Here is a 13,933-nt window from a genome sequence, read left to right on the forward strand (position 1 = left end):
GGTGCCGAAACCCGGGATTGCGGGGAGGAACTAAGGATGGCGAAAGCAGAAGGCGCGTTGCGCGCATTTAGTGGCCAGGAGGACTTGGAAGAGTTCTGGCAGAAGTTCCAGGTCGTGGGAAAAATTCAGAAATGGAGCACAGGCAAGGAGCGAATGGCGCATGTGCCTCTGTATCTATCTGGCGATGCCTTTACGGTGTGGAGACAAATGGCTACTGCGGATCAGGAGGACGAGGATAAGGTGAAAGCACGGCTTGAGGAGTCGTTCGCCTGCTCGTCGAGGGAGGCGTACTCCCAGTTTGTGCGACGTCGGAAGCGGGAAGATGAAACTGTTGATGTTTATGCATCTGACTTGCGCCTCTTGTTGACGCGTAGTGGCCACAAGGAAGCAGCAGATGGAAAAGACCCAGTGCTCGTCGAGCAGTTCTTGTCAGGTCTGCCTCGTCGATTTGCAAATCAGCTGCGCCTCAGCGCGGCAGCTAGTGGGGATCCCACGATGACACAGCTGACGAAGCAAGCAAGTGCTCTCCTTGCAGTGGCGGATGAGCCTGGTGTCAGCGCGTCTGCCGTGGGACCCGAGCCAGGAGACAGCAGAGTGTGCTACCTGTGCGGAGAAACTGGCCACCTGAGGAGGGACTGCTCCAAGAAGAAGAAGGTGCAGTGTTTCAGATGTAAGCGATTTGGTCACATCAAGAGGCACTGTCCTGAGGCCAAATCCGAAGGACAAGTGAGTGGCAGGACTCCTGGTGCAGGTGCCAATGCATTTGCAGTATCACCAGATGTCGCTGCTGCAGAGTGCGAAGATGATGCATGTCTTGCCCTCGTTGCCAGGCGTCGTGGTGGCCTGCCGAAAGTCTTCGTGTCGGTCAATGGAGAGCAGACCAGGCTGAAGGCAGCCATTGACTCTTGCTCGAGTCGCTCCCTAGTGTCTTCTGCTGCGGTGCGTACACTGTCTGTGCCTGTCTGCAAGCCGTCGGGCGAGGACATGATCACGGCTATTAACGGCAACTCACTCGATATCACTGGCACTGTGGAGCTGACTGTCTCCCGTGATGACAACATTGTGTACCTGCCGAAAATCAAGGCCAAGTTTCTGGTAGTTGATTCTCTGGACGTGGTTCGCTCTGACATGCTGATTGGTCTTGATGTCATCTCATCGGCCGGTGGTGTTGCTCTGGAGTATTCAGAGAGTGACGGCCGGCTAACTGGTGCTGTGTTCGGAACGAGGCCAGTCGTGGCTGCAGTCGAGAGTAAGATCAGCAATGAAGAGCACTTGCCACGCCACGTTCAGGTCCGACAGGATGGAGACAAGGTCACGTTGGAGATGAGTGACTGTGAAGTGATGTTCGACCCCGAGAAAGGCTTCTGGGAAGTCACTTGGAAATGGTGCGACGGAGCTGCTCCAAGTTCACCTATCGGTACAGGCATCGGCGAGTATTCCCGCCAAGGATTATCGGATGATCAGGAGGTGAAGTTCGTCACCGAGGTCCAAAACTGGATTGATCAAGGATGGCTAGTTCCTTATGACGAAGGCTCGCACGGCGAGATTGGCGGTGTTTTGCCTCTGCTGGCAGTGTGTCAAGAGCACAAAGTGTCCACTCCGGTCCGCCCCTGTCTGGATTATCGCGCGTTGAACAGTCTCATTGTGTCTCATCCGGGCCTGGATGCACCAGCATGTGAAGAGAAGCTTCGGAAATGGCGCCAGTGCGGCGATGCTATGGATATCCTGGATATTCGGAAGGCCTTCCTGAACGTGCGTGTACAGCCTGCCTTGCAGCGGTTTCAGGTGGTGGCTTGGAAAGGTCAGAAGTTTGTCATGCAGCGCATGGGGTTCGGCCTTTCAATCGCACCAAAAGTCATGGATGCTATTGTCCGGTGGGTTACGAAGGACTTTCCGGCAACTGACAACTATGTGGATGACATCCTGACACCACGCCATCAGACCAAGGAGCTGGCTGCCTCTCTGCAACGGTATGGTCTACCAACGAAGCCGCCTGTGAAGCTTGAGGAGGCGTGCGTGCTTGGCCTGAAGATTGATGCTGAGGGAGACCAACTGCGATGGGATCGTCGTGACCCGACATCCATTGATATTCCTGCTGTGCTGACGAAGCGTAGCATCTTTCGCTGGTGTGGCGCCCTGACGGCGCATCATCCTGTGTGTCGCTGGCTGCGGCCGATGTCAAGCTGGCTCCGTCGTTTGGCCTGTCTGACTGATGCATGGGATGAGCCGGTTCCAGAAGAGTTGCAGGTGTTGTGTCGTGACGTCATGGCTCGGGTGCTGAAGGAAGACCCAGTTCATGGTGCTTGGAGCGTCCCAAGCGGCGAGGAACACTCCTGGAAGATCTGGTGTGATGCCTCGAGTATCGCCTATGGCGTGGCCCTGGAAGTCGACGGCCGAGTGGTAGAGGACCAATGCTGGCTGAGACTGAAGAACGACACGCGCCACATCAACCTATCAGAGCTCGAGGCGGTCATCAAGGGCCTGAGTTTGGCGGTTGAGTGGAATGTGCGCAAGGTGAAGGTCTTGACCGACTCCAAGACCGTTCATGGCTGGCTGAGCTCGCTTTTCGGCCACTTGAAGCGAATCAAAGTCAGTGGGCTGAACAAGGTGGTGGTTCACCGGCGACTCCAAATCATCGATGACTTGATCAAAGCGGCTGACCTCAGCGTTGATCTGGAGTGGGTTCCATCTGCCAGCAACAAGGCAGACGAGCTGACTAGAGTTCCTGAGAAGTTCGTCCAGTACTGGAAAGGTCAGTCAGGCGTCGGCGAGTTCGATGTCGGCGTGTCTGGTGCCTGCATCGATCCATCTGCTCTTGGCCCTGTGTCGCTCCAAGAGATAGCCAGCGAACAGGAAGGTGATGCGGCCATCACAGCGGTGATTGCAGCGAAGACAGCTGAACAGGAAGTTGTCGCTGCTGGCTACAAGAAGATCCAGAATCAACTCTGTGTTGCCGACGGTGTCCTGATGAGGAGCTTCAAGGTGCCGACTGGTGAAGAAGAAGTCGTTCCAGTAGTCCCAGAGTCTCTGGAGGAGAGAGTGTTGCGCGCAGCCCATCTTCAGACTGGACACGCCGGTTGGGAGGGAACCTGGCGGTTTCTGCAATGCCGGTGCTTCTTTCTCTCAATGGCAGCAAAGTGCCAGGACTTTGTTGGCAAGCGTCAGGCCTGTGCTGTTGCCAGTCCGCAGCGTGGCGAGAGTGTTCCAGCTACGAGATCTGCCATGCCATCTGGTCCGTGGAACACCGTGTTCATCGACACCATGGAGCTCGGCGGCAGTCGCGATGGCAGGTTCCACTGCGTCCTGGTGTGTGTGGACGCATTTACCAAATGGACTGAAGTCGTTCCGTTGCCCCGGCACGATGCACGAAGTGTTGCTGATGCCTTTCTGTCCATCTGTGCCCGGTGGGGCCCACCAGAGATTGTGTGCTGCGACAACGGCACCGAGTTTGTCAACGCTATCATGTCGGCTTTGTTTGCGGCGTTTGGAGTTCGAGTGCAGCATGGTGCAGTTCGTCACCCGCAGAGTCAAGGCACGGTAGAGAGGTTCAATCGTACGCTCCTCACTTTGATTCGGAAGGTGTTGGAGGAAGAGGATGATTGGAAAGCGGCTCTTGATCTGCTGCTATTCAAGTACCGTGTACGCCCGCATAGTGTCACTCGAATCAGCCCGGCCGAGGCGATGTATGGCTGGAAGCCGAAGCGCCTGGTGGTGGAGAGGTCCGGCAGCGAGCTATCTGAGAGCGCTTGGGTGGACAAGCTGAAGATGCAGACGGCCCGGGTGTGGGATTATTTAGACGGCCAGTTATCGCAAGCTGACTCCATTGATGAATCGAGATCTCGCGTCGCCTGTCCCTAACAGCCCGGAGATCCAGTACTGTTGCGACGCCAGGACCGACGGCAGAAGCGCCAGCCTCCCTACGAGCGTGGTTGGGTGGTCGAGGCAGTGGTGGCATCCTCAACGGTCGTCGTTGCGCACGGTCGCGGTGGCACGAAGATCGTGAATGTTGATCTGTTGAAGATGGATCCAGGCGAGGCTGAGTCAGAGTCAATGGAAGTCGACCAGGTGGAGGCCAGTTCTAGCAGCAATGGCGAACTGCCCATTGCCTTTGACCTGCCGATTGCTGAAGATGATCAGCCAGTTGGACGAAGCCTCCGGAATCGAGATACATTGAGAGCCCCAAGGAGGTATGCTCCGTGAGTGTGGAGCTGATGGTGTGCAGTAGTTCATTTGTTCTGTGGTTCTATTATTCTAGGTTGTGTTCCTAAATACTATAGGTTTTTCCTTTCACAGCGTTTCGAGTGTATTCCGGTCCTTGCTCGTAAAGAGACTTGTCACCTGGTGGAGGTGTGATGATGAATACAGTCTTAGTCTTACTCTTAGATCCATGCTGCTGAAGGTGACAATTACTCCTCTGGTTAGAACAATAACTTGGCGACATGTCACGTGCATACAGTGTTAGGTCTAGCCATGAATGATACCCAATAGCATAAATCGTCATTGTGTACTGTTGCCGACTGGCCCTTTGCATTTCCCGCTGTCATGCTTGCGGTCCGTTGTTTCATACATAGCTAGCTAGCTGGCTTTCCAAGCTGCGTCGCGTTATCATGGTTATGTTCTGCTGTACGTGCAGTCTGCGCTGCGTACCGTGCGGGTACGATTTAGTTCCGGTTTAGGTCAAGTGAAGTACTACTACTACTAGTAGTTCCGAGATCATGGCTTTTTGTTAGTTCTCTTTTTTTCCTTGTAGTGACAAATGTAAGCTAAATAAAACGTCTTGGTTGTGTGGCCGCTTGGGTTGGGTCACAGGGGATTTGCCATCATTCCACTACATACCCCATTCAACAGCTTGCAAGGCTGATACGCACGCACACACACATGCACACACGCACACACACGCGCGCACACACACACGCGCGCACACACACACGCACACACACACACACAACTACTACTACTACTACTACTACTACTACTAGCAGCATGACTGCCCAGAGGGGCAAGTGTCACCCCTATGGAAAGGGGACCAGAAAACGGGACACGGATCACAAGCAGGACCGCGAATGTCTGGCTAGGTCCTGCTGCCGGCGGAAATTGCGTTTACAACGTGGGCAGCTGAGGGGCAGAGCTGCTCTCTCAGCAGCAGATGGTCTCGCACCACGATTGCAGTTGTGGCGCTTGAACCCGGCCGCAGAACGGAAGCATCGCTGACATGTTGGGCAGTGCTGCTGGCAACAAGCTGAAAGTGGCACAGACAGACTGACTGTTGGTGTAGGAGAACTCGTGACAGGCTGGCATCGATGAACAGAGTAGCCACCCTTGCTGCGGAACCACCTCTGGCAGTTCTGGCATTGCACTGATCCACGCTGGAGCTGGATGGGAAGCCGTCTCTGAGTGGTGCACTTGTGCCGCGTTCTATCTGAGACCCGTGAGAAGTTCCGGTCACACACTGCGCAATGCACAGACTTGGGCATGGTGGAGCTCGACTGAGGGGCAACCCGTACTTCCCTCCACTGTTGGCGGTCCTGAGCAAGGATGAACCACTGAGATGGCTGTTGCAGTGCAACCTTGAGGTCGGTCATCACCGTGTCTTTCCACCGTCGCCGGGGACCACAAAACGGCCGAGGCACAGGTAGCCACCCAAAGAGGAGTTGGAGGGGGGTGCGATCCTCATCCATACGCGCAACGTGCCCAGTCCATTCCAGACGCCGATTGCGGAGGCGTGTAGACATCAGTACTGGGTCTCCCCAACGGTTCAACAAGTCTGTGGATGACAGCCGCTCGGACCACTGACGAGGCTTGGTGATGCTGAGGACAGTCCGGATGCATTGATGGTGGAATTTATCCAAACTTCTGATATCCCGTTGGAGTGGGGTCCAACACTCTCCGCCATACAGTAATATTGAGGAAACGCAGGCCATGTACAGGTGGCGTTTACTAGAGAGGGACAGAGATCTGTCAGTGAATACCTTCTGGAGGGCTCCGAAGGCCTTTGAGGCTTCGGCAATACGGCGCTTGATGTCGGATGAAGAACGACTGTCAGGGGTCACTATGGATCCTAGGTAGGTGAACTTCGGCACGGCTTCGATAGTGCCAAGGGGGAGAACGATGTCAGCCGAGTCTTCAGCAGAGACCCCATGGCCTGCCGTCATGATCTTCGTCTTGGCGATGCTCACAGTTAGTCCAAATTCTCGGGCAACACTACAGAAGAGCTCCACACCAAACTCAGCATCACTACGGCATTCAGACACGAGAACGGCATCATCAGCATACTCCAGGTCACTAACAGACAGTGACTCGCCAGCCCTGCGCGATGATGAGCGGGGGTAGAGTTGGCCATCGATGGAAAACTGGATGCTGACAGAGTGACTACGACCTGCATCCTTTAGCCGGGCACGCCATGTCTCAACAACCGCCCCGAAGTACAGGTTAAAGAGAACGGGTGCCATGACACATCCTTGTCGGAGACCATTAACCACAGGGAACTCATCAGAGGTGGAGTTGCCAACTCGGACCGAGGCAGAGGTAGAGGTGTGGAAAGCCTTAATCAGGGCCACTAGCTGTTGCGGGACCCCAAGTCGGCCCAAGGCCACCCAGAGAGCAGCGCGTGGTACAGAATCGTACGCCTTTTTCAAATCCACAAACACACAGAAGAGCTGCTGACGATGTTCGTATGCTTTCTCAATTAGCTGGCGGAGCGAGAAGATGGCATCAACACAGCCCCTGCCTGGCCGAAAGCCGCTCTGGGACTCTGGGAGTTCCGACTCAGCCAACAACTGCAGGCGATCTTGAATCATGCGGCCACACACCTTGCCAACAACATCAAGAAGGGCAATACCCCGCCAATTATCACATTTGGACAGGTCGCCCTTCTTGGGAACAGGAACCAACTCGGCATCGCGCCATTCCTGCGGAACAGTGGCCGTCGTCCAAGCAAGTTGGACGAGATCCAGCAATGCGTCCAGGGAATCATGGCCACCTGCTTTCACAAGCTCGGGGACTATACGCGAGGAACCTCCAGCTTTGCCATTTGCAAGGTGTCTGATGGCGACGACAAGGTCTTCCATTGTTGGTGTGACTGCCAGAGACTCGTCAGGCTCACGTTGAGGGATGTTAGCAACGGTGGAGGCATTGAAGGTACTGGGGACATTGAGCAAGTTCGAGAAGTGAGTGGACCAGCAGTCTTCCTGCTCCTCCAAAGACGTGCAAACTATGCCCTCAGCATTACGGACCGGATGGATGGTGACGGATCGGAGTCCTGAATAGCACCGTTGAATGTCTCGGATGGCGGACCAAACGTGCTTACCACTAAATTTGCCACGCTCCACAGTGCTAGCTCTCTGCTCCAACCATGCACTCTTCGCTGCACCAACTGCGGTACGACATCTACCTCGGACATCGAGGAAGCGGCGGTGGTCCGCTGGCAGCTCTGATTGACGCCACTGTTGATGGAGGCGTGTGCGCTCAGCAAAAAGAGGTTGGAGGATGTCTGCTGCTGCTAGGAACCAGTCTGGTTGTAGTCGAACGGGTTTGCCCAGGTGTGCCTCAGCGCTGGAGGTCAAGGCAGATTTGTATGCCGACCACTTGGCATCAACGGTATCAGCTGGCCCAGACGATTGCAGATGGTGTTGCACACCGGAGGCGAATTGGAGCCGAGTAGCCTGCACGACATTAGATTGTTCGTCGGTCATACCAGGGCGGGTCATGAGAGCTTGGATATTAAAGCGTGAACGCCGTGCTACTCCGGTGCGAAAGTTGACGGTGTACGACAGACAGAACGATAAGCATACAAGATTGTGGTCGGTACTACACTCCGCACTACGGATAACGCGGCAGTCTGTGCAGGCTAGCAGATCTTGCCGCCTGACAATGGCATAATCGATACAGTGCCACTTCTTCGACCGTGGGTGCTGCCATGTATACTTGTGGATACGCTTCTTGGCAAACCAGGTGTTGCACACAGTGAGGCTGTTGCATGTCAAGAACTGGAGCAGTTCCAGTCCAGCGTGGTTCGTTTCCCCTATCCCATTATCTCCACAAGTCCCATACCATGGATCAGCACTCTGGATGAGACCAACCCGTGCATTGAAGTCGCCAAGGATAATCAATTGTTGACTTGGTGGCACTGAGTTTACGCTCGCTTGCAGGGATGCAAAAAATTCATTTTTGGACTCCCTACTTGATCTGAAAGTTGGAGCGTAGCATGCAATCACATTGATCCAGGTGTTTTTGTTTCCGTGGTGGACGAACTTCAACTTGCATTGTGCAATTCTCGACGATACCGCCGTCCATTGGTTTCCTCCTGCCGAGAAAGCGTTCCGTGCACGGCCTCTCAGGACGATGCAGACTCCTTCTCCGCGTTTGAAATTTTCAGATGGTACGGGACGTCCAGACGACAACACGATCGAATCCGCGACATTGTAGATCTCAGCTCCAAACCACTTCGATTCCTGAAGTCCAGCCACTTCGATGTCGAGTCTCTTCAGCTCATTTATGACAGTATTGATCTTCCTGTCCTCGACTACTCTATGTCCAGACGCAGCAGTTTCGATTGGGCCGTCAGCATTCACGAGAGTTCTGACATTCCACGAAGCGAATTTTAGTAGAGAATCGCTTCTGCTGGGGGGATCCTGCCTGCGACGACGTCGCCCGTTTTCTGGTTGCTGAAAAGCTGAGGATGGTAGAGGCGACATCCGAGGGGTAGCTAGCCCACTGCGGATGGAGGACGGAGAGCGGCGCGCCAGTGACAATATCAAAATTTAAATTGTCCTGGAAGACGCGCCGTGAGCCTCTCCGACCTGTATTTCTATCTGGACGCCAGGGGCTCTCCTAGCAAGGCTAGGAGAGCCCTGGGGGGCGAGAACTAACTTAGGGAGAGCTCCAAGTAAGTAGAAGACGGGAACTAGACAGAGCCTCAAAAGATCAAACTGACCTCAAGAGACTACACACACACACAAACACACACACTCACCCACACACAAACACACACATCCACACAGAATCAAGGGAGCCAATCCAATTATGAAGGTATCGATGTGTCTCACGCTCGAGTTATTACGATACACAAACTCCCTGTATGTTGAGCACGATAGAATAAGTATAGAATAAGTATCGTTCGAATATATAAACCAACAATAGCACTTGTCTATCAGCCAAAGCAGAAGGAACCCAAGAACCACTTTCAGCAAGCCAAACTAGTTAAAGCCATCATGGCAAGACAGATATGCTAATAGCATTCTCAAGAGCCACAGGTCACATACGGGACTGCTCGTAGGCTGCTTAAATGGCTATTAGCACTTATAGCAGGCCGTCATGTTGTACCATCATGTTCCGTATGCTTTCCTGACATTTGAGCATGATCTATCCTTGAGTCACCAAAAATACAATGCCGTTCGAAGCCGAGAAGCATGGCAAACTCAGCAACCAACCAAGAGTACCTCAAACAGAACACAGCACGGCCGACTTACGAATCTTAGCCGTTCACTCGCCGTATTGATCTCGTCTTGACCAATCAGAGGCGATTGACACGTGCTCAGAGTGGCCCACATGCGCAGTGCATCCGAGCCAATGGCAGCAACCGGCTCCTTGCCCTTCTGGAGACACAACGCCAAATACGCATACGCAAACCCAGCTATATTGGCTATGTGCTCAGGCCGCAGTGCACTTCCCGGGGGGGGGGGGGGGCATAGTAGCTGAGACCAGATCAAAACTGACAATTTCAGGCTGAAAGAAACCTTTCCAGGAACACAACACACCCTTGCTAGTGAATACTATCTCCAGAGTGATCCAGACACCAAGAATATCAACAACAGATGTGGGAATGTTCGGAGTGGAGGAATGAGCAAACTACAAGCTACATTATACCTTCATGCCGTGGACAACATCGACCGGATCGATGATATTGCCTTTCGACTTGGACATCTTCTGGCCTGATTTGTCCAGGACAAATCCATGCATGAAGAGAGTTCTGCATGACAAGAAACACACAGAATACAAAATAGCATGCTCCTGACACACGATACAACACGGGGTCACCGCCGCAACAGAACGAACACTGGCAGTCAAGAGTCAAGACCAACAGGTACTAAGTCCATTTTTAAAATAATACTCCATCCTGCGAGTTGTGCATCGAGTCTACAGTTTTACCGTACTTGAGCTGGCTGGAAAACTCGCTGTGGAATCGAAGAAATATTTTGCGTGAAAGCATGCAAAATGACCAACTCACTCTATCCACGTCTGCTCGACAAAAGCAAACAAATATCTTCCTCGATGGAGTCACCAAGGGACATATCGATAGCATGGTACATGTTGAAGCACGGCATAGGTCCCACGTTCGTGATGAAATATAGTTTCTTTGGGCTGCGATGCAATATATTCTCACCATGCGATGAAAACGGCATGGCGAAAGACTCATTCCCGAGGCCATAGTGTAGTAGTGAACAACATGCTCATAGCACCACCGTGTTTCTTGTTAGAAAGTTCAAACAGAAGCATACGTGAATGGCATGTGCTCAGGCAGATGTGACCAGCATACCGCAAGACCCAGTGTGTCCCATGTGTTGTTGCTGTTGCTGCTTACTTGTACGGTGCTTGCCGGCGCAGTGCTGTGGAAGTGAGCAGAGACGACTGGAACCAACCCCTGGCCTGATCCTGTCCTTCCAAGTACAGATCAGCAACCGCATGTTGACCAGCTAAGGCAACAACAACAACAACAACAACAACAACAACAACAACAACAACAACAACAACAACAACAACAACAACAACAACAACAACAACAACAACAACAACAACAACAACAACAACAACATTCTTGCACACTGCAAAAAAAACCCAGAGGCTGATGATTGAACCACACAAGCATAGTGCAGAAAGAACAACAACAGTAAATAATTCGGCAATGTACTCACATTCATCCCTGGGGACGACATTGCTCCAAGAGCAGCCACTGTCAAACCAAACGTCCATGGTATCATATCCACGAACAACCTCTTCGCCATCAAAGTACTACAAGACCAGCGGAAGAGAAAGCAAAGCCAGTCTTGAGTACACTGCCACACATACCCACACACACTGTGCTAGTAGGCTTGTCTGTACTATCAATTTGTCATGCGTGTGTGTTCAGTGACAGTCATGTTCTATGCTAAAGGCTGGTGGTGACTGATAAAGATGAAGAGCTGAACAAGAAAGAAACAGGAGAACACTGGGATGATACCCACGGACACTTTCAGCAGCACTGTGCTACAGCTACAGTGCAGGCTAGGCCACACCACATTCATCAAGTGTGTAGCTGGGTAGTCGGGGAATCCATCTTCGAGCACACACATACACACTCACACCCACACCCACCCACACCCACACCCACACACACCAGGACAGCTAGATTTCTTTTTTTATCATACCAGCTACGCAGTGCCTGGGCTCGCATTCATTCTAATGCTTGCAAAAATGACCATTCCACCCCATACCACCATACCTTTTCACGCAGATCCTTGGGAAGCAGCTGGTCAATGTCGGCTGACCACCAAATGTCTGAGCCATGCTCCAACACCAGCGATCTCACATGCTCGATAATCTCTCTGCAGGATGATGATACATCAGACAATCAAGCACCCATCAGAAGACGATCACGGTTCAGCACAGGACACAGTCGACACACAGTCCAACCAGTCCACACACAGTCTATACACAGCCCACACCCAATCCACACACAGTCCACAAGCTGCATTTTTCAATCACAGTTTCACTGCAAACTGGCTGCTGACCACATGGTGAGAAAAACGGCGTCTTTTTGAGCAGAGAGAAAGAATCTCAGAGACACAGTGGCACATACTTATTGACGGCATGGCGACCAGACTCAGCACCGTAGAAGACGGGAATGGGAACACACCAACTGCGCTGACGAGATATACACCAGTCAGACCTCAGCTTCAGCATGGACTTCAAAGCGGCATCGCTTGTATCCGGGATGAACTTGACACTCTCCAAACATGTCTATTCGGGACAGAAAAAACAAAAAAACAAAACAAAAAAAACAGACAAAAAAAGCGAGTAGAACCACACACACCATGTACAGTAGATAGCCTCTTCGGTAAATACCAGCACTGAGGTTCAGACTCGAGAGCATTCATCGTGGAAGAATCACACGCATGCACAGTGTGTGTTTTGAGTTGAGCAAATTGCCAAATCATAGAGTGCGGTATTATTATTATTATTAACTTTTATTTTACTATGACTACTAGTAACTAACCAATGCCTCTTGCACCAAGTCCTTGGTTTTGATGAACCACTGCTTCATGGGGCGTACGATCACCGGCTTCTTGGTGCGCCAGTCTATGGGATAGCGATGTGAGAATTCTCGATGGGACACCAGTATCCTCCTCTCATCCAGCATACATAGAACTACGATGAAAGAACAACATGACGAATACACACATCAGCTCAAAAGTCGAGCAGTCACGTTTCAAAATGCGTCTGCACAGCACCTCGCACCAGTGTATACAGCCCAGTGTTGGCCGCAGGTCTGGGGCTGTTGCACAATACCCTCCTCCTCATACTCCTGCCCATCGCTGAAGCGATGATAGCGAACAAGCTATGTTCGACATAGCAACTTGAGCTGGGATTACACCATTCAACAGCTTGCATGGCTGATGACTTGACCGCCACTAATTTTAGCCTGGTCTACACCACACGGCTGGTTGAAATGTCTTTTTCTGGCCAATGAATCCCTATTTTTCATTTGCTGTGTTGACTCACACGACTGGATTTCTTAGAACAGCATTGCATTGACAACCATGCCCAGGCCCTTGGATAGGCTCATGCACATGCACTCCCATCATGTACATGTACAGATGTACATGTACAACTGGCTTGTACCCACTCAAGACTTACTCTCAGCATTTCCCTTTGTCAGCACAAACTTTCCAGCAAGTCTTGAGCCACATTCTTCTATGTAGCAACCATTGTCCTCAACAAGAGATGGCTGTTGAGAAGGAAGAGAGGAAAACCACAGCCATTAACATAAACAGGAGCAAACACATGTCAACACTTCTATCATCAGGTTACAAAATGTTACGAGAGAGAGAGAGAGAGAGAGAGAGAGAGAGAGAGAGAGAGAGAGAGAGAGAGAGAGAGAGAGATGACGAAAGGGAGAGAGAGAGAGAGAGAAAAGAGAGAGAGTGTGTGTGTGTGTGTGTGTGTGTGTGTGTGTGTGTGTGTGTGTGTGTGTGTGTGTGTGTGTGTGTGTGTGTGTGTGTGTGTGTGTGTGTGTGTGTGTGTGTGTGTGTGTGTGTGTGTGTGTGTGTGTGTGTGTGTGTGTGTGTGTGTGTGTGTGTGTGTGTGTGTGTGTGTGTGTGTGTGTGTGTGTGTGTGTGTGTGTGTGTGTGTGTGTGTGTGTGTGTGTGTGTGTGTGTGTGTGTGGTGCATGCATGTGTGTGCGTGTGTGTGGGGGGGGGGGGGGGGTGTATCTGAACTTACTAGTGGTAGTTGGTGTTTACGACCGACCAGATAGTCATCATGTCCATGACTGGGTGCAGTATGTACCAGTCCAGTGCCACTGGAAGAGGTCACATGATCACCGACCAAGACTGGCACAGTACGATCACTGTCAATAGGATGGTGACATTGCAGACCGGCCAGTTTGTCAGCTGTATCCACCGCATTAGAAACAACAAGGAAAGGAAATCTTGGATTGTGAAGTGTGCTAGTGATAGTTAGCTCCAGACAACATTACCGAGGGCAAGATGAAAGGAAAGGTTGAATGCTTGAATCCCATGATCACCTTCAGCTAGCTGTACAACTCATTCACATGTTAACTGTTAGTACACACAGTGGTGCAGTACTTGCCTGCAAGCTGGCATACGACCTCTATGTCAAGGCACTTCCGTAGGGCGTCTAGCTGATCAGAGACGACTGCGTACTGATCACCTTGGTG

At 51.9% G+C, this 13,933-nt stretch overlaps 1 protein-coding gene across 2 annotated transcripts in view; it reads right to left on the minus strand.

Annotated features, from left to right (window-relative positions):
- The window catches only part of LOC135813797 (probable isoleucine--tRNA ligase, mitochondrial), a 31,623-nt gene that overhangs the window by 5,354 nt on the left and 12,336 nt on the right, over nt 1-13,933 (minus strand). For both annotated transcript variants that reach the window (XM_065326804.1, XM_065326805.1), the window contains 10 exons: nt 13,846-13,933; nt 13,477-13,646; nt 12,892-12,982; nt 12,251-12,402; nt 11,834-11,994; nt 11,477-11,579; nt 10,911-11,007; nt 10,580-10,691; nt 9,865-9,967; nt 9,468-9,593 (listed from right to left, as the gene is read on the minus strand). The exon at nt 13,846-13,933 is cut by the window's right edge and continues 31 nt beyond it. In XM_065326804.1, the coding sequence (XP_065182876.1) occupies nt 9,468-9,593; nt 9,865-9,967; nt 10,580-10,691; nt 10,911-11,007; nt 11,477-11,579; nt 11,834-11,994; nt 12,251-12,402; nt 12,892-12,982; nt 13,477-13,646; nt 13,846-13,933 (1,203 nt within the window). The remainder of the gene's footprint in view (nt 1-9,467; nt 9,594-9,864; nt 9,968-10,579; nt 10,692-10,910; nt 11,008-11,476; nt 11,580-11,833; nt 11,995-12,250; nt 12,403-12,891; nt 12,983-13,476; nt 13,647-13,845) is intronic.

This window comes from Sycon ciliatum, chromosome 4 (genome assembly GCF_964019385.1).
Source record: "Sycon ciliatum chromosome 4, ocSycCili1.1, whole genome shotgun sequence".
In the NCBI taxonomy this organism is placed as follows: domain Eukaryota; kingdom Metazoa; phylum Porifera; class Calcarea; order Leucosolenida; family Sycettidae; genus Sycon; species Sycon ciliatum.